The 20,008-nt window shown below is 44.7% G+C and overlaps 1 protein-coding gene across 3 annotated transcripts in view; it reads right to left on the bottom strand.

Moving 5' to 3' along the window:
* TTLL6 (tubulin tyrosine ligase like 6) overlaps positions 1–20,008 on the bottom strand; it is a 533,521-nt gene that overhangs the window by 177,797 nt on the left and 335,716 nt on the right. For all 3 annotated transcript variants that reach the window (XM_078641428.1, XM_078641430.1, XM_078641429.1), the window contains one exon: positions 277–458. In XM_078641428.1, the coding sequence (XP_078497554.1) occupies positions 277–458 (182 nt within the window). The remainder of the gene's footprint in view (positions 1–276; positions 459–20,008) is intronic.

Here is a 20,008-nt window from a genome sequence, read left to right as displayed (position 1 = left end):
GATGTATAACCCTGAGGGACCTGAGCCGGTGAGGTGTATAACCCTGAGGGAGCTGAGCTAGTGTGAGTTGTATAACCCTGAGGGTGCTGAGCCAGGGTGAGGTGTATAACCCTGAGGAAGCTAAGCCTGGGTGAGGTGTGTAACCCTGGGGGAGCTGAGCCTGGGTGAGGTGTGTAACCCTGAGTAAGCTGAGCTGGGCTGAGCCGGGAGGAGATGTATAACCCTGAGGGAGCTGAGCCTTAGACGGTCTCTGCTCAGTCGGACCAGAGACTGTACCTGCTCTCCTTTGAGGTGCCCGAGGCGTTCAGCCGCTCCCTCACTCTCTGCCTCTCCTCTTCCAGAACCTTCTTCTTGCTGCAGGCTCCCAGGTTGATGAGGACCAGTGTGTCGTACAGCAGGGCGTCCTTCACCTCTCTGTCCAGCCGAGAGTCTGTCGAGAAGCTGGGCGAGTGGTTCACCTGCAATAGCGAGCAATGTCATGTTATGGCAAGAAATAGGGGGGCGGGGGTAGGCACCGTGGAGGCGCGGAACACAGGAAACACAATCAACACGGTCATCAAACGCCCCATCCGGCAGTCCCTTCTTGAGAAAGCTCCCCCAGCCCCCAGAAATACACATCTCCCTTCAGCTAAACACAAGATAGCCGCGGCAGCCCGTTTATCCGTCTATAACAATTATGAAAACGATGCATTTCATGTGATTTACATCAAGCAGTCGCGGTGACAATTCAGCGAGAGGTTTCAGCCCTTCGCCGGCCTTTTTTCTTAGAATTTCATCCGGGCATTCAGGTACCAGGGCGCGTCCAGAGCCTCAAAGGCTGAGCGAGAGGAGAGACGGGTAATCCCCATGTCACTTATTTCTAGTGACAACATTGTCAATTTCGTTTTGCACCCTTGCAGAATATCGAGGGGACCATTATTTCGATGCTGCTGCACTATAGGGAGGCTGAGAGCTAGGCCAGCCCCAAATAGGGAGTGCAACGTTAATCGTTTGTGAACATCAGGGATAGATATCAGTCTCTGGAAGATACACCCTCGTGCAAAACGCTGGTGAACTTTCACTTGGTATTTCTGAAGCTGGAAGGCGTTTATACTACAAAAAAGGAACAAAGCCCCTTACGCAGAAGTAGTAAGCAGGCCTCCTCGATGGTTCAAGTAGTGGACGGCACTCGTCTGCTCCACGCGACACTGATTTCACAGTACACATCGACCCCTGGTGGCTGCACATGGGAAATACTTAACGGGCAGAAGTGATATTTCGAGGGCTTCTTAGGCGGGTGACAGCGATTCCGCTATGAAACCGGGTGATTCTTTGTCCGCGACTTTGCAGGGACGTCCGCCGAGTTTTGAAGGATGTGACGCCCTTGGCTGCACCAACAGCAACATGAAGCGGTGATTCCGCCGGGAGTGATGCAGTTTACCACCTTATTCGGCGGAGTCTAAATTCTGAGATGAGGGATTCCTACCCGGCTGATAACCAGCATTTGGAGTCGACTAACAAAGGAAGCTGTCAAATGGCACTGGCAAAAGTGTCGGGTGGAAAAGATCTCCGATTCAGGGGTGTACCACAGGCCAGTGCAGCCCCTGCAGCGCCGAGGGCCCCCGACCATCCAGCGTCCCCCAAACGTTTCAGAGAGGCCCCGTTACGCCAAAGCCAGTGAATATTTCTGAAATATGGGAGACTGAGAAATGCCTCTTAACATTCTGCAGGGGTGGAGTGTGGACTCTACATTGTACGCCATCTTCCTGGCATTGGGGGGAAATCCGCTGCAATGGAAGATAGAAAATCTGCTGCCCAAACTCTAAATCAAGCCTTTGATTTAAACAAATTTAGTTTGGTGACTTTCTATAGCTCTAATATCTTGCGTTAATCACTTCTGAGTGCTGTGAGGAGTTGGAGTTTGGGCGAACAGTAATCGAATTTGAAGTAAGGACGGAGAGTAGCAACATAGCTGTTGAAAATGAAAAATAATCATATTGAGTGCAAAAAAGTAAAGGGAAGGAATAGAAGTAGGACTGCTGAGATATGGAGAACTGAATGACAGTGCAGAAAAGCAGTTGGCAAGCGTGGACATTAAAGATGGAAAAACAGTGTAGGGGAACAACAAAAATAAAGATGGGCAGACAAAGAGTATAGAAGACTGAACATTGCCCTGCTGGCGAAGTTGCCATCGTTTAAGATGTGTTCAAATATTCGTTATAGTTCTGCCATCTAACAAGCCATTCAGCTGGACCATTAAACTTGAGTGGACAGCTTTGCGGTCTATGACGTTACCCACATGGTCTTTAAATGTATGAGATCCTATTCTTCCTAAGGCTTCACCCTGCACGTTTATCCAGAAACAACGAAGACCTAGACTAACGGACCTATAATAAGACCAATGTACATCTCAGTGGTAGACAAATCAAATACCTGGATATGTGGGATCTATGGGATATCCCTGGTGTACATGCACGATCAAACTCTAAGGGGCACTTCTGTTCAAATCTAATTGGTGGTAGCCCTATCTGTTAGTGTAAAAGACAAAATCTGAGAGAAAGTTCTATTGTTTAACTACGCAAGGTCTGTGCACATTTTATGGACATGTCTATGTAAACACTGTCCAACTCTAAGGGAAGAGGTCTATTATGAAACTACTTAAACTCAGTAAACATTTTGTTGATATTCCTTACATCTAACTATGTAAGATATAGCCCAATAAAAGGGATACTTTTATTGGGCCGCCATATAGCGGCCAACGTACGAGTAACTTACCTTCGGTAACAATGTATCTGGTAGAGACGTTGTCTAGCCGCAGATTCCTTAACTTAGAATATCCCCAGGCGTGAGACTGGAGCCGGAATTTTTTTGCAACAGCACCTCTGCGTGCCGGGGGACAGCGCCACACAACCCCGCCCTGACGTCGTCCTCGTACGTGACGTCAGCGGAAGTCCCTCCCGGCGCACTGACATCTGTTTTCTTCGGAGAAACTTTTCCGCTGCACAACGCGGAGCCACCAACTAAAAACTGTGAAAGTATGGGAACAGTGTGCGAGGAATGAAAATTCCGTGAATAAAGAAGAAAAATGGAGGAAGATACCATCCCAAAGACGGAATAGACACCGCCTAAACATATAAGTGAAGACCGTGAGAAAGAGCCCCGTAAGCCAAGCGGAGTCCCCTTCCCAAGTGCAACAAGAGAAGAACATCACAATGGGCAGAAATAGACCGATAGTACCCTGTGGAACTGTGCCGTCCAGTAAGGACAGAACACAGAAAGAACAACAGTCCACTGTAGGAAGAAAGAGAAGACTGGCCCTTGCCATCTAAAAACAGAGGTAAGAAACAGAGCACAACCGACCCTCAAAGAGGATGACCACGAGAAGACCAGGAACTAGAGGCAGTAGAGCAGACTTAAGGGAAAACAAACCTTCCCTTGAATGAAAGGTACCATATAACAGAAAAGAAGTCCCTCAGCAGAGGTCAACGGTATATGAAAGCACCCAGGGGGGTGCACCAACCTGTACCCCCTGAAGATAAACCCAATGGTAACAGAAGAGGCCAGAGGAGAACACTACCAGAAAAGGTCCTTGCAGAACGGGGAGGCTGGGTGGGCGTTAAGGAATCTGCGGCTAGACAACGTCTCTACCAGATACATCGTTACCAAAGGTAAGTAACTCATACATCTGATAGAGACATCTAGTCGCAGATTCCTTAACTTAGAATAGACACCATAACCATACCCCAAAAGGGAGGCGATTCTGCCACAGAACAACAGAAAGCGCCAGGCATGTGATCCGGCAACAGGGTGACAGATAAAGGGGAAAAACTTTGGCAGAACAGTCTGACAGCAACCTTAGCAGCTCGAAGAGCAGAAGTCACAGGATAGAAGATATCTGACAACATGCCAAAAAGGCGCCACACCGTACCAGTATAAAAATGACAGGTATAACGGTATGATCCCCAGAAGAAAGAGAGAGAGAGAGAGAAGGAGCACTCTCCACTAAATGGCACACAAAAGTGCATTAACTCAAGCTTGGAATGAATTGGAAGAGATGCAACCAGCGCCTAATAGACCAGTTATAAAAGGAGGCCGAAAGTGCCGGTGGCAAAAGCCCAACGGCAAGCCAGAACCTGAACAATGCATTGGAGATAGCCAGCAAAACAAGAAGCACGCCAAACGCACACCCAGTCCCAAAAGGGTAAAGAGGGGCAATATATGTATCAACAAGGACTAGCTATTCGTGACTTGTGTGTCAGAACGCTAAGACATGTACATTGGCACCAATTGGGTGTCTTCATGAAGCCCTCACCCACCAACCTAGTTGGTGGCATGCTTCATCATCGGGCCCACCCAGTGACACCTAATGTGTCCCGGGTGTGCTTCGACGCCTGATTACAGCGGAGTAGGTATTCTTACTGAGAGTGCAGTGTTGTGAAAAGTGAAGTGGGATTAAAACAGCTTGACAGGGGTCCCAATACCCGAGGGCTAATTAAACTTTAATAAATGGGCTCCTGTCAGCGGTTAAAAACAAGGCGGTGGGGATGTCACGGTGGCGAATTACGGCCTCCTACATCCAACGTGGGTCGACATGTTTCAGCCAGTGCCTTCTCTTAAATGTGGCTTTCCTCAGGACCGTATTTTTAAGTGTGGTGCAAATTAAAAAAGAATTAAGTGAGTGTTGTGGACTATGTGTCGCACTCACTAAGGTGCTCTAAGTCCCTCCTCAGGCATACCTGGGCATACAATAAAGGAGACACATACATGACATATAGGCGAATGAGACGTTAGCATGTAGCACAAGTCAATTTAAAATGTTGCAGTTTTATAAGGTGCAGCGTGGGGGGAAGGGCTCTACTGACGGCAAAAAGTGAAACAGTACTGGTGGTACTTTTCATGGTAATACCTGGATTCTATGGGTAGTGGTGGTTCTAGAACACGGGTAAATTCACACACATTATGTGAAGAAAGGGCGTTAGGACAAAGTTCTCACGCTAACGATTTGTCCATGATGCTTCCAGGAGTGGGTAGGTTAAGGAAATGACCCTGGAATACAAACCTGTGCCCACTGGCAGTTAGGGACCTGTGTGGGAGAAGAAACGCTTACCAGGACGTAGTGTCGGTGGACCTGCATACTCACGACAGTCTCGTTCAGGACCTGCATGATACCTGTGTGCCCTCCTCGCACTCCGGAACCCGACTGCCGTTTGCGGTCCGTTTTTATAGGCATGTAAATGGCCAGCACCTGTGGTGAGAAGTGATCGAGAGGAGACTCGCACAGGCGCTGGGGGTGGGCGCATGCGCGAGAGGGAGACAGGCTGAGTTGTAGGCGCATGCGCGGCGGAGCCCCGCTCTGTTATATGCAAATTGTTCCTTCCATGGGGGATGTGCCCGAATAATTTAAATTTGCAATCTTGCGTGCTAAAGCCTCTGATTAGTGAAACTATCTGAGATACGAGTAAAACATAGTCTTGCCCCGGCGATGTCGGCATATGTGTTGTTCGCGCATGCGCGGTGGTGAACCGCTCTGTTGTATACATGTAGCTTCTTCCGTGGAGAATGTGGGACGGTGGCCTCATGTCTGCACGCAACAGTACATGGAGAGAGGAATGGCCCCAATGAAGGTCATTGGCAATGTTGCGCGATAAAGCCTACGAAAGGTATCTGGGATATGTGTAAGACACTGTCAAGCCACGGCGTTGTGCCGGTATCAGGAGTGGGATGAACCCGTTGGCTGAGGATGGCCGCGGGGGGAGTTGCTTACACATCAATAGGCGTTAGTATCAGTTCGGGGCACAGGGTGAAAATCATCAATATGCCTCTTATTAGTGATGGTTGTATAGGATTTGGGCAGGCTATGGCTAAGCCAGGCGCTGTGCCGGTGTCAGGTGCCAGATGGCAGTGGGTGGTCACCATCAGTAACTGCACTCAGAGGTTACATGTAGGTGATGGGAGTGTCAGAGCCAGGCCATTCTGCAGGTGTTGGGCACCAAGGTACAGGTGGGCTCGTGGGGAGGGTTGCATCGTGACAGGGGTCACATAAAGGGATTAAGGGAGTTCCACGGGATGGCATAATTGAGGCCGTTTTTATGTGATGAAAGTCAGTAGATCCACCATTGTTCCTTGACTAGGAGTCTCCTCTCATTATCTTCCCCGGTGTCTGGAAAACGTTCTATGATTGTCCAGCGTAGGTCTTTGGGAGTGTGGTTGAGTCGAAGGAAATGGTCCGTAAGCTTACTCACATTTTTCTTACACCTAATGGTGCTTCTATGTTCGACCAGTCTTGTGCGCACTTTGCGGGTGGTCATGCCGATGTAGCGCAGTCCACATGTGCATGTGAGCATGTAGATCACATTGCGTGAGTTGCAGTTGGTGTGTGACCGCTGTGACCATGTTTTCCCGGGTTCCAGGTCCAGGGTCTTAGTGTGTTTTGTCAAGTGACACACACTGCAATCATTGCATGGGAAGTGACCTGTCACTTTAGGGAGCCCCCAAGCAGTGTGGATGGTGTTAGCTTCCATACTCGTTTGTAGTCTGGGACGGGTGGAGACCAGTTGGTCCTTGAGGTTGGTGGATTTCTTGTAAGTAAACCACGGTTTAGTCCATTTTCGATTCCCGGAATTGATAATCTTCCAGTTTTTTTGGATGATTTTGGCTACCTGGTTGGAGGCCGTGTTGTACGTGGTGACGCATGTTACTGGTTGTTCCTGAGTTTCTTTTAACGTAGTTTCGAGGAGAGCGTCTCTGTTCTGGTTCCTCGCTATTTTGTTGAATTTTGCGATGATTGAAGGGGGGTAATATTCCTTACCGACACTCTATTACTCCATTCCTGGCCGCATTGCACTGGTTACCAGTGAGTCTATGTCTACAATTCAAGTCTCTAGTCATTGCCTTTAGGGCTCTTAATGGCCGAGGCCCGGCATACCTGAGGCACAGACTCAAGATCACGCAATCTGTACGCGACCTGAGATCGAACCATCTTCGCTTGATGTACACTCCTCGCTTCAGCCTTGCACGAACGGGGGGCCGGGCCTTTGCGGTGGCCATGTCCAAATTGTGGAATGACCTTCCGCTGGAGCTCAGATCTCTCCCTACCGAATCTTTGTGTCGGAGGAAACTCAAGACCTGGCTATTTTCCAAATACTAGCTCCCACTGAATCTCTCTGGTTATCGGCTGTCTGCAGCACCGGGACACCCCTGTCGGGGGTAGCCGTGCGCTTTATAAGCTTCAAAATAAATAAATAAAATAAATTGAAGGGGGGTAACCTCTGTCCCCCAGTTTTTTAGTTAAGTCGGTGGCTTGTTTCTTGTAGTCTGAGATTTTGCTGCAGTTCCTGCGTATTCTCAGGAACTGGCCGTATGGGAGGTTCTCTTTCAAAGGTCTGGGGTGGAAGCTCTCGTAGCGTAGTAAGGAGTTCCTGGAAGTGGGTTTATAGAACGTAGTGGTGGTGAGGTGTCCTTGGTTGCTGTGATGGTCAGGTCTAGGAAATCCAATGTGGGTGAGCTAGACGTGCTTGTGAACTTTAAGTAAGGGTCTCTGTTGTTTAGCCATGTTAGGAACTGGTCCAGGATGTTGGCCGAACCTTGCCAGATCAACAAGATGTCATCGATGTAGCGTCGCCATTTTTTGATGTTGTTGAGAAAGGGGTTTGAGTCTGGCTTGATGTGGGTCTCCTCAAAGTGATGTACATATAGGCCTGCCACGCTGGGGGCAAAGACGCTGCCCATGGATGTCCCATTGGTTTGGAGATAGTAGGTGCCTTCGTACTCGAAGTAATTGTCTTTTAGGGCTAGAGTAGCGCAGTCCATGATAAACTTCCTGGGGGTGTGGTGTGGCCAGGGGGTCTGTTCTAGGATGTCTCTGAGGACTTGAATGGTGGCGTCCTGTGGTAAGCTGGTGTAGAGACTTTCAATGTCTAACCCGTCTAGTAATTGGGTGCTGGTGTGATGTATTTCCTATGGGAACTGTTCCAATATACCTGTTTCTGACCCTTGTCCGGTTAATATATCAATAGTGGCCATACAACGGCACAGAAACCTGTTTTCTGATTAGGTCATAGCGCATGCTACCACGTTAGGCAAGCACTATTCCCCCAGCCCCCATAGAAAGCATACCGAGTTCTCAAAACAAATCAAACCTCCAGCAACCTGGGAAATCCCCCGCAGCTATTGTTTTGATTTAACCAAGAACTCCAGTAAAGAATGTACGAACGACCAGTTCTTATAATAATAATAATAATAATAATAATAATAATAATAATATCCACATTTGTAAAGCGCACAATCACCCGTTAGGGTCTCTAGGCGCTGGGGGCCGTCGGGAAGATTAAGCAAGCTATTGCCCAGAGTCACATGGTGCTGGGCTAATCTGCCGCCGGTGCCGGGGATCGAACCGTGATCCCCAGATTCCGGAGTCAGTCGCCCTGGCCGCGGCGCCACACCTCTGACCTTATGACATCCTTATTGACGTATTTATGTCCATCCTTACGTCAATCTCGGCACCTTTCAGGTATAAATATTACCGACATTGCCCTAAGCAAAGACACGGTGGTGACGAGATTGGAGCAGCGATACTTGCCGAGGAGCCCAGCTGATACAGAAAAAGCCCACGGACACTGCCCCTCCCTTTTGACGCGCTGAGAGAGAGAGACGCTGCCTTTTCTCTTGCCGAGAAATCCAGCTCCGGCGTTCCTAGCCGCCCTTGCGGGCAACTGGGATATCGAGTCCTGAGATTGAGATACCCGCCCTCCAGCCTTCTAAATCCCAGGTACTGAACTGAATAACCCCTCACAGAGAATTCTTGAATCAGATCCTTGGCAAAGCAAACTTAACTTAAACTCCTTATCTACTCCCACCCACGTATTAGGCTTAGGTCAGGTACACCGGGGTAGGCGTAGTTAGAAGCACCAGTTGAGTACGATTAGTCAAATGTATATATGTATATAACTTTTATCCATTTTAGTATCATATGGCTAAGAAACCATATAAATGCTTTTACAGTATTATTTTATAATTCTGTTTTTACTGTATGCACTTTACTTAACTATAAGTATTGCGATAATAGCGATTCATTTCTCTTGTACGAGAAAAGAGACTGATCAATAAATAACATCTTTTTATTGAACCACGCCCATCTCTTATTTCTCTACAAACTGGTGAAACTAAGAATGCACGTACTGACTGAGTAAAATAAGTTGTCTTTTGTTTTCACACGACTCTAGAGATATACTCTTGATTAGGGGAGAGCAAAGTTGTCATGTTCTATGGTTGTCAGAAACTAAATCCCTTCTTGTCTATCCAGGGAGGTTAAACTCCTCCTTGCCTGTTCGAGAAAGTTTCTAGTAAACTCTGAGCTAGCTGGCACACACATAACTTTAAGTCTAATATCGTCAGAAGAAGACCTAGTTAACCACAGTCCTACGTCTATACTATTGAAGATATTATTCCAATGCGCAGAGCCTATTGGGATAATAGGAACTACACTACATGGCGCCCAACCGTTTGGATAGGCGATAAATCTAACGCAAGACATTAGAGTAACTCAGTCGTGCTTTTTCACACAGACCCCTTTTCCCATAATACTCCAAAGATGTCTGGAGTGGGTGAAAGGTTAAATCCGCCAAACTTCGTAGGAGGAGACTCCTATGTATGGTTCTTGGTTTATTCAACGTTGAAAGATACACTGTTCCAAAATATTGTGCATCTAATCTTTGTTTCCATAGAAACCTGATCTGCAAATAAACAAAATAACCTTCCTGACAGTAAAATGTCAGAAATTGAAGAAGATAGGGAGGCAGCTAGAGTAGCAGCTCAACTCCTAGCGGATGACAATAGTCTCCTACAGCAAGACCCGGAGGCAATACTAATCCCGGTCAACATAAGGAAAACTATAACGTTAAAACTTATAGAAAATGGACTGACACCAAGAGGTGGTACAGTCATAGTCGTAATTGAGGCACACGAATATCGGCAGACAGAGGTATTCTACTCATGGATTAACTTTCCAGCAGCAAACGCTGTAACAAAAGAGTTCCACTATTATAAAATAGAGGAACCACCGGATATCTACACTCCTTTCGAGGAAGTGGAGATATCACTCAAATACCAAGAGCACCTGCTCTGGTTTAATGGCGCCCTAAAACATAATAATCACATCACCAGGCTCGGTCCACTAGGTAGACCAGGAGCAACGTGGCCGGTCCTAGCCGGATACACACCACATCCAGACATTGAAGAAATGTCTGCACCAGATCTTTTAGCACAGCTAAAACAACTGATTAAAATACACAGACAATTAGTCCAATATATAATGCGGACTTCAACAGTCCAACCAGCTATTAAAATTCCACAGCTGACCCCTCATCAGGGGAACACAAATAAAATTACACCACAGAACATACAGTCCTGTTTAGGTAAAGTACCCGCAAAACGGGAACAAATTCCATTCTGGTTAGCACAAAAAATTACTCAAATAGAGGCGGTGTTTCCAGACACCACCCCTGTAGATAAACACAGGATTCTGACTATCTGTCTTCCAATGGGAATCGCACCACACGTGGAGGACTGTGACACTTGGGGTACAGTCTTTGCTTCCGTTTACACAAAAACACATGGTGTTCCATCCATGTCAGTAATACCAGATGTGCTAAAACAAATTCAAGATGAATACGGTCCAGAACCTGCCTTAACTCTTGGTATGAAATTACTAAAAGACTTCAAGCAGGTCTCGGCAATATTACTAGCCAATATAAAGGGAGAAGCAGCAAATGTGGCGATCCGCCAGAGGTTGAAAGAGACAGATATAGCAGACCAACCATTTAAAATTGCCAGAATCATAGAAAAATCCTATGAAGAACTAGGAAGAGATAGTTTGGGTGGAATACCTGTGAAACCCCAACTAATTGAAAATCCTGAAAAAATATTTATGAAAAATAATCTAAACACTCAAAAAAAGAGCTGGGATGGAAATAAACAATCAACTCCTAAAGAAAAAAGATTCCAAACCAGAGGAAGGTCTCCTCGGCAGAGAGAAAGATCTCCGGACCAAGGACGCAAGTCTCCCCAAAGGGAGCCCTCTGTGAAAAAATACAACCTTAGAAATAGGGATAATATAAAGAAAACATTGTTCATGCAGTTCAAACAGCTGTAGCAAGAGAAAAATACCAAGCTGACGGTAGACGTATTACAGTCAGAACAGCAGAATCAGCTTTTGAGGCATTAACAACCCCATGTAACTTACCAACAACGGCTCTGAATCCAGAATGGATACAGTGGGTAAATTCTGTTGCTACAGACAAAATAAAATACTATTTTGATCCAGAAATTAATGAATTAAAATATCTAGAATATGAGAGAGAATATCCTCTGCCAATCGACATTCTACCTTTACGACAGTACGCCTGTGTAATCTATACAGACGGACATGCTCAACCCTCAGTATGGGGAGAGCAAGCGTACAACGCCACATGCGAGATTGTAAAAGACGTATGGCGCGGAGGTAAAATGAGACCTTTTTTTACAAAAACACACTCAGTGGAAAATAACTCAGAACAACAAACTGAAATAATAGCGTTAAAAATGGCGCTAGATAATGCAGATCGCGAATTCCCGACACTTATAGTGTGCGATTCGTATTACTGCGTCAAATCATACAATAACGATTTACAGAAATATATTCAAAACGGTTACAAAGATGACACAGGTGCAACAATAAAGCAGAAATCGCTTTGGGAACAAGTAGTTCTTTTACAGAAAGAACTACCAAAAACTCACGTGATACATTCACTGAGTCATCAACTTGATGGCGTTCACGTTGCAGGGAATTCATTGGCTGAGACAGCCACAGCGGTAGCAACTAAATCGGCTTCCGTAGCTACAAAAAAGCGTTCAGTAAAATACATTGACGGTGAAACAGTGCTGGCAGTGAAAACGTCATCAAAAGGCGATTGCTCAGCTTTACCGATCAACTATCCACTCAATTATACATACATAATCGATGCAAACTCCGTTCCTTTTGCTCGAATCCCTGGAGTGGGGGATAGAGTGATTCCAAATATGAACAGGAGAGTCTTGTTAATAGTAGACGCACATATTGGCGAGGGTCTTAGACATCGCACAATTAAGGATTCTCTAGTAGAATTACAATCAACATACTGGTGGCCAGGAATGAGTCTGGACCAACACCTATTCGCAAAAAACTGTTCAAACTGCAACAGAGATCACAGTGCTGAACGAAACGGTGTATTCCCACGGCTTTTTTCTCAATAAGGAATAAGCTAACAACATTAACTCACCCAGTATGAATAATGCGTCTTATTAACACGTAGAGACTATTTTTCACTTGTAATGTAGACCCCAACTTTCGGCTGACGTCTGAACTGTTATAAAAAGATTTGCGAGTCTATAATGGCATATATGCTAGAAGCAGGCTACGTCCTGACCAAAATCTTTCCTTTAGCTCCAAAAAAGCTTGGGGGAGGGTGCTTGGCAAGGATGAGCATTGCATTGCGGGACTCTTCTCACTTCCTTCCTGAGGGAAACAGGATGGTGTAAAGAAAAAACCAAGGCATAGAGCAATCGATAACAGCAAAGGTATTAGGTTCGGGAGCTGGGTGGGTCAAACATTTAATAAGTGTCCAAAGTAGTCTTAATAAACTGCCAAGAAATTCTCTGAGAGGTCTCAGTCCGTACGAACTATTGTTTGGGACTAGAATGTTAGTCCAGGACTTAGATAGTCAGACTTCAGTGGTTAAAGAAAAATGCTTTGATATCAAAGATCGCTTGGCTATTTTACAGGACTTAAATGAAACAAGAAGAGACCTGAGCAACATAAAGTTGAAACAACAGCCAACAACCACTGAAGAGAAACCACCTGTCCCAGCAAGGCCTGTCTGGATTCCAAAAATCGGGGATCTGGTCAGAGAGAAGATCGCGGTAAAGAAGGAATTTGGGCCTTCTTACAGAAAAGCAGTTCCTGTCTTGTCTGTCAACGGGACGAGATCAGTAGTATTACCGCCCCTTGCTGGTAAAAAGGAGAACCGAGTTGTATCCATCGACCTGGTTAAACCACAATCATGTGGCCAATAACAAGTAGTAGGCCAAGTGGACTCCCAAGAAGTAGTAGAACACCTAAGTTTGCTACATCCACAGAGGTTCCAACTGAAAGACTGATCACATTTGAAAAATCTACAGTGAACCAACAAGGACTATGCAACAAAGCAATAGAACTTGAACCTCTTAAAACCCAAATCAAAACTTTACATCAAGAAACTGCACTCTACAATGATGTAACGGACTATGCTAATGAAACAAAGCAAATCCTAAAAACAAAAAGTAATCCAGATGCAATTGAAACAATTGACAGAACGGCATCCGGCTACTTCATCAATTTCGATGATTTTTCTGAAGATCTGAATGAACCTGACGATCATCCAACAAAAAGAACTTTTAAAGACAAAGCAAAGAAACTTTTTCATCAACTGAAAGAAACCTATCTGATTTCTCCATGAATTGAAATTTGGGTGGCATTTGGTGCATTTATCCTCATACTTTGGCTCATCATGGTACTATGCTTGGGACATTTCATTGAGGGGAAATATGCTAAAATGGACACAGCAAGCCAGAATATCAACTTGGTCCTTAAACCACACACATCTTCACACGTCGAGAAAAGAGAACTTTCGTCTGTAAACTTCACAGCCAATCCTATACCCGGCGGGGTAGCATGGGACAAAACTGAATATGAAATATTTGGTCCGGTTGAACTCCTGAAGTATCCACACCAATTTAAGATTTCATTAAGTGACTTTGTAAAACCAAGCACATTCGCTGATGATTGGGACTTTGAAAGTATTAATGATATGATGTCTGATCTAGTGATGTCAGCTAAATTTACAGAACATGATTATTTACAAGGTTCATCTAATTACGATCAAATGTTTTGCTATAACCATTATGGTAACCATTATCTGCATAAATCTACTCAGCCTAGAAATGTTTTAAATTTTAACCAATGGGAACATTGTGCAACTCCACCAAAAGGCAGTTCAAAAACATTTTATGAAAAATATTCATACTTTTCAGGGTTTAACACAAGTAATGCAGAAACATTCTATTTCAAATTGTTAAATAAGACAGGGGTTAAAACCATGCTTACAAACACAAAATTCATATATTCAGACTCATTTTTTGAAAAAATGAATACATTTGGTTTTGATTTCTGGAATGATAACATTGAAACGAAAACGATCTGGGGCACAAAAGATTGGCAAGTACAAGGTATAGAATCTTTATTTAGAGCCTGCATGATCCCAGAACAAATTATATTTTTGAATGACACAATTCAGCAGACCACCTGTCTTGGTCTAGCCAAAATCAAAGACTTAAACAAACCGTCTATTCCAAAGCCAACTATGGATAGTAATAGCACCTCTGATGTTGAGATAGACGTAACCAGTATTTTAAACCAAAACAGAACACATCCTGAATGGAAACAATGGTTGATCTGGCCCACAGACACAAATAACTGTCAAGACAGATTCCTGAACAAAATACAGGGTTTCACATTGACCAGGCCAGACCCAAGATACTCCCAGAGACAACATCCAGGGATTGTAACTACTTACAGTGTGGGAAAGCTCTGCCTTCAATGGCTACATACATCCACACTGGCAGAAATTAAGCAACACCTAACTTTACTTAAAGAAGGTGCTGACTTGCGCGATTTCATTATGGGACCCCGCAAACAGCGTCAAAAACGTTTCATAGCGGCCTCCATATATGCAGCTTATAATGAAGCTTGGAAAGTGACTCAAATTGAGACAGCAGAAAAAAATACGGGAAATTGACCGTGTTAATTTGGAAAAATCACTTTCTGTTGTAGACAATGGGTTAATGACTCTGTCCTCCAGAATATATTCACTGGACAGTATTGTGTCTTCAGCAATCGATATAATAGAGCAAGACTTACTGATGTTACAACACGGTCAGTCTCAATTGCGTTCTATTGTACAGCTTGGCTGGACGTTACAAAATCTGCGTTCAGGCTATGTGCCTTGGCGTTTAATCAACACAACGTCATTATTTAATATCTTTAACCTTACTGATAAACAAATCAGTTTGGCACAGAAGGGTGCTGACTATACAATTCTGAGCATTGAAAAACTTGAGAGATTACCATTGACAATGTCAGAACGACCTGTCATTGAATGGATAATACATGGGATAATAAATATTCCGATAACAACTTTCCAGTTTCAATACTGCCAAAAATATATACAGGCAGGCCAGTATGAAAGGTTGGGTAAAGGATACATTAAGTCGACATGAGACTTGCCCTATACACACACTTGTGTTAGTAACAAAGGACAGAGTGTATTTCTTAGTGGCAATAATTGTGCAAAATCACTAAGTGGTATACTTCTGTGTCAGGGTTTAAGTTTGCATGGGGCCTGTGAAGGGACTTCAAATAACCTTTCATGTCACCAGCTAGGCACACCTGCAACACGGAGAGAACCATTCTTTAGGAGACTCTCGAACGGGAGTTACATTCTAATTGTAGATAGCAGATGTTGCAGCCTAATGCCCGGAAAACCTTATCTCGTGAGCGTGACTACCAGGGTCATGTGCTGTGAAAGAGTATTGTTCCCGAACGATACTCCAGACAGGGAGGCAAGGTTATGGCCCAGTTTTAATTTCTCTTCTATTCGAATTGATACTTTAAGCAGAATGAAGACTGTGCTCCTACAGACACCAACCAGATTGACGTCATCAAAAGAAACGTATGATCTCCAAGTTGCAAGGACAACGGCAGAGATTCATTCACTGCTATCAACGAATAGCCCCCTACACTTCGCAGAAATACTAAACAAAATCTTAAATATTTCTGATACCAGTGGTATCGCCAGTGTATTTAAGATAGTTTTTTCAGGCGCTTTAACACCATTCAAAGCGATCCTGGGTATTTTTCCAAACTTCGTCCATTCTCTCTTTGGCGGACTACCTCTCCTGTTGGGACTAGTAGCAGGCGTCCTATTTTTGCTACTTTTGCTTCGATATGGCAAACCGTGTCACAGACATGACTCCAACAACAATGGAAGAAACGATCCTAGCTATCCGCTACCGGGACCGCATAACTAAAGTCCTTGGATTAGCACGGCTACGCGATTTAAATATGACTTGGTTTCTTTCATTCAGACCCTTGTGGCAGACCTATGTTATGCCTGTATTAAGGTGCTTGCTATGCGGCGAAGAATGCGTGTTGGACACCTGTCTCACACTACAATCAGAAGTGCCATTGGATGCAGAAACTTTGTTGAGTCCAGTTAAGGCTCATGCATTGTGCTGTCCCCAGCGGCTACCAATCCTGATGACGGCATTCGTGGAGACTTCACCACTGCGATTGAAGGGTAGTGAAGTACAAGATGAAAGCAGCATCGATCAGGTACGACCATCTGTCAGCTATGCTGATCAAGCCATCACTGAAAGCAATCATGCTCATGACTGCATGGTAGCGTCATTTTCCAACCTTGTCGAACTCTCACCAGAAGCTGTTGACTGTTTTTTTTAACATCTAAATGACGTGATGTTTTCACCAGAACAGAAAGAATGACTTTGAGCAAACGTGCACACAGCGTTCCCTGAACTCTGAATTTGGCCTTCAAAATTAAAAATAAAGCCACTAAGAATTCTTCGAGTCTGCTCCTGCAAACAGGAACGTTCTCCAAACATCCAAAATATTTACCTTTCAGGCACTTATCTTCTGCTTAAAGTAAACTATTCTTAGAGAACAGACACTTCTATTTTTAGGTACCTCTAGGAGACATTACCTCGAACTCTAGGTTATTTACACATACGATTGTATTTCTATGTGATGAAATGGACTCGCACTTTTTCTTCTGTATTAAGAGCCATTTCATGTGTTATTTTCGCAAATCATTCGTGCAGATATAAAAATGCATCCTCTTTGAATGATTACACTGCTTGAATGCATACAGTAACTATATTCATTTTCATGTATTACGCTAATCCAAATTTAATGAAAATTAATGTATTTTGGGCGGGTTTGAATACACATGCAATATTAGTTATGTTTACTATGCTTAGGTTAGTAAATATGGACATAGATTCCGTGGAGTGGGTGTGATGTATTTCCTATGGGAACTGTACCAATATACCTGTTTCTGACCCTTGTCCGGTTAATATATCAATAGTGGCCATACAACGGCACAGAAACCTGTTTTCTGATTAGGTCATAGCGCATGCTACCACGTTAGGCAAGCACTATTCCCCCAGCCCCCATAGAAAGCATACCGAGTTCTCAAAACAAATCAAACCTCCAGCAACCTGGGAAATCCCCCGCAGCTATTGTTTTGATTTAACCAAGAACTCCAGTAAAGAATGTACGAACGACCAGTTCTTATGACATCCTTATTGACGTATTTATGTCCATCCTTAGGTCAATCTCGGCACCTTTCAGGTATAAATATTACCGACATTGCCCTAAGCAAAGACACGGTGGTGACGAGATTGGAGCAGCGATACTTGCCGAGGAGCCCAGCTGATACAGAAAAAGCCCACGGACGCCGCCCCTCCCTTTTGACGCGCTGAGAGAGAGTCGCTGCCTTTTCTCTTGCCGAGAAATCCAGCTCCGGCGTTCCTAGCCGCCCTTGCGGGCAACTGGGATATCGAGTCCTGAGATTGAGATACCAGCCCTCCAGCCTTCTAAATCCCAGGTACTGAACTGAATAACCCCTCACAGAGAATTCTTGAATCAGATCCTTGGCAAAGCAAACTTAACTTAAACTCCTTATCTACTCCCACCCACGTATTAGGCTTAGGTCAGGTACACCGGGGTAGGCGTAGTTAGAAGCACCAGTTGAGTACGATTAGTCAAATGTATATATGTATATAACTTTTATCCATTTTAGTATCATATGGCTAAGAAACCATATAAATGCTTTTACAGTATTATTTTATAATTCTGTTTTTACTGTATGCACTTTACTTAACTATAAGTATTGCGATAATAGCGATTCCTTTCTCTTGTACGAGAAAAGAGACTGATCAATAAATAACATCTTTTTATTGAACCACGCCCATCTCTTATTTCTCTACAAGCTGGTGAAACTAAGAATGCACGTACTGACTGAGTAAAATAAGTTGTCTTTTGTTTTCACACGACTCTAGAGATATACTCTTGATTAGGGGAGAGCAAAGTTGTCATGTTCTATGGTTGTCAGAAACTAAATCCCTTCTTGTCTATCCAGGGAGGTTAAACTCCTCCTTGCTTGTTCGAGAAAGTTTCTAGTGAACTCTGAGCTAGCTGGCACACACATAACTTTAAGTCTAATATCGTCAGTAGAAGACCTAGTATAGTCCTACGTCTATACTATTGAAGATATTATTCCAATGCGCAGAGCCTATTGGGATAATAGGAACTACACTACACTGGTGTCAAAAGGTTCATCCTGGATGAGGTTGAGTAAGTGTTTGGTATCTTTGATGTAGGTGGGTGTCTGCTGGACAAGTGGATTTAGGAAATGGTCGCAGTAACGTGAAAGGGGTTCAAGGAGCGAATTGATGCCTGATACTATAGGCCTCCCCAGCGGGGGTGTGACTCCTTTGTGTACCTTAGGTACGATGTAAAAGTATGGGACTTTGATTTTCTTGGGACAGAGGTATTCCGCTTCTTGTTTAGAAATGTGCTCGGAGTCGCTTGCTCTCTTGATTAGGTTGGGTCCCGCTCAAGGATCTTGTAATTGCGGATGTCACTCAGCAGTCTTTTGCACTCGGTGTGGTAATCTTTTTTGTCCATGAGGACAATGCCCCCTCCTTTGAAAGTCTCTACACCAGCTTACCACAGGACGCCACCATTCAAGTCCTCAGAGACATCCTAGAACAGACCCCCTGGCCACACCACACCCCTAGGAAGTTCATCATGGACTGCGCTACTCTATTTCTAAAAGACAATTACTTAGAGTACGAAGGCACCTACTATCTCCAAACCAATGGGACATCCATGGGCAGCGTCTTTGCCCCCAGCGTGGCAGGCCTATATGTACATCACTTTGAGGAGACCCACATCAAGCCAGACTCAAACCCCTTTCTCAACAACATCAAAAAATGGTGACGCTACATCGATGACATCTTGTTGATCTGGCAAGGTCCGGCCAACATCCTGGACCAATTCCTAATATGGCTAAACAACAGAGACCCTTACTTAAAGTTCACAAGCACGTCTAGCTTAACCACATTGGATTTCCTAGACCTGACCATCACAGCCAACCAAGGACACCTCACCACCACTACGTTCTATAAACCCACTTCCAGGAACTCCTTGCTATGCTACGAGAGCTTCCACCCCAGACCTTTGAAAGAGAACCTCCCATACGGCCAGTTCCTGAGAATACGCAGGAACTGCAGCAAAATCTCAGACTACAAGAAACAAGCCAGCGACATAACTAAAAAACTGGGGGACAGAGGTTACCCCCCTTCAATCATCGCAAAATCCAACAAAAGAGCGAGGAACCAGAACAGAGACGCTCTCCTCGAAACTACATTAAAAGAAACTCAGGAACAACCAGTAACATGCGTCACCGCGTACAACACGGCCTCCAACCAGGTAGCCAAAATCATCCCAAAAAACTGGAAGATTATCAATTCCGGGAATCGAAAATGGACTAAACCGCGGTTTGCTTACAAGAGATCCACCAACCTCAAGGACCAACTGGTCTCCACCCGTCCCAGACTACAAATGAGTATGGAAGCTAACACCATCCACACTGCTTGGGGGCTCCCTAAAGTGACAGGTCACTACCCATGCAATGATTGCAGTGTGTGTCACTTGACAAAACACACTAAGACCCTGGACTTGGAACCCGGGAAAACATGGTCACAGCGGTCACACACCAACTGCAACTCACGCAATGCAATTTACATGCTCACATGCACATGTGGACTGCGCTACATCGGCATGACCACCCGCAAAGTGCGCACGAGACTGGTCGAACATAGAAGCACCCTTAGGTGT

This window comes from Lissotriton helveticus, chromosome 5_1 (genome assembly GCF_964261635.1).
Source record: "Lissotriton helveticus chromosome 5_1, aLisHel1.1, whole genome shotgun sequence".
NCBI lineage: Eukaryota > Metazoa > Chordata > Amphibia > Caudata > Salamandridae > Lissotriton > Lissotriton helveticus.
The sequence above is the reverse complement of the archived record's forward strand: the minus strand, read 5'-3'. Positions and strand labels throughout refer to the sequence as shown.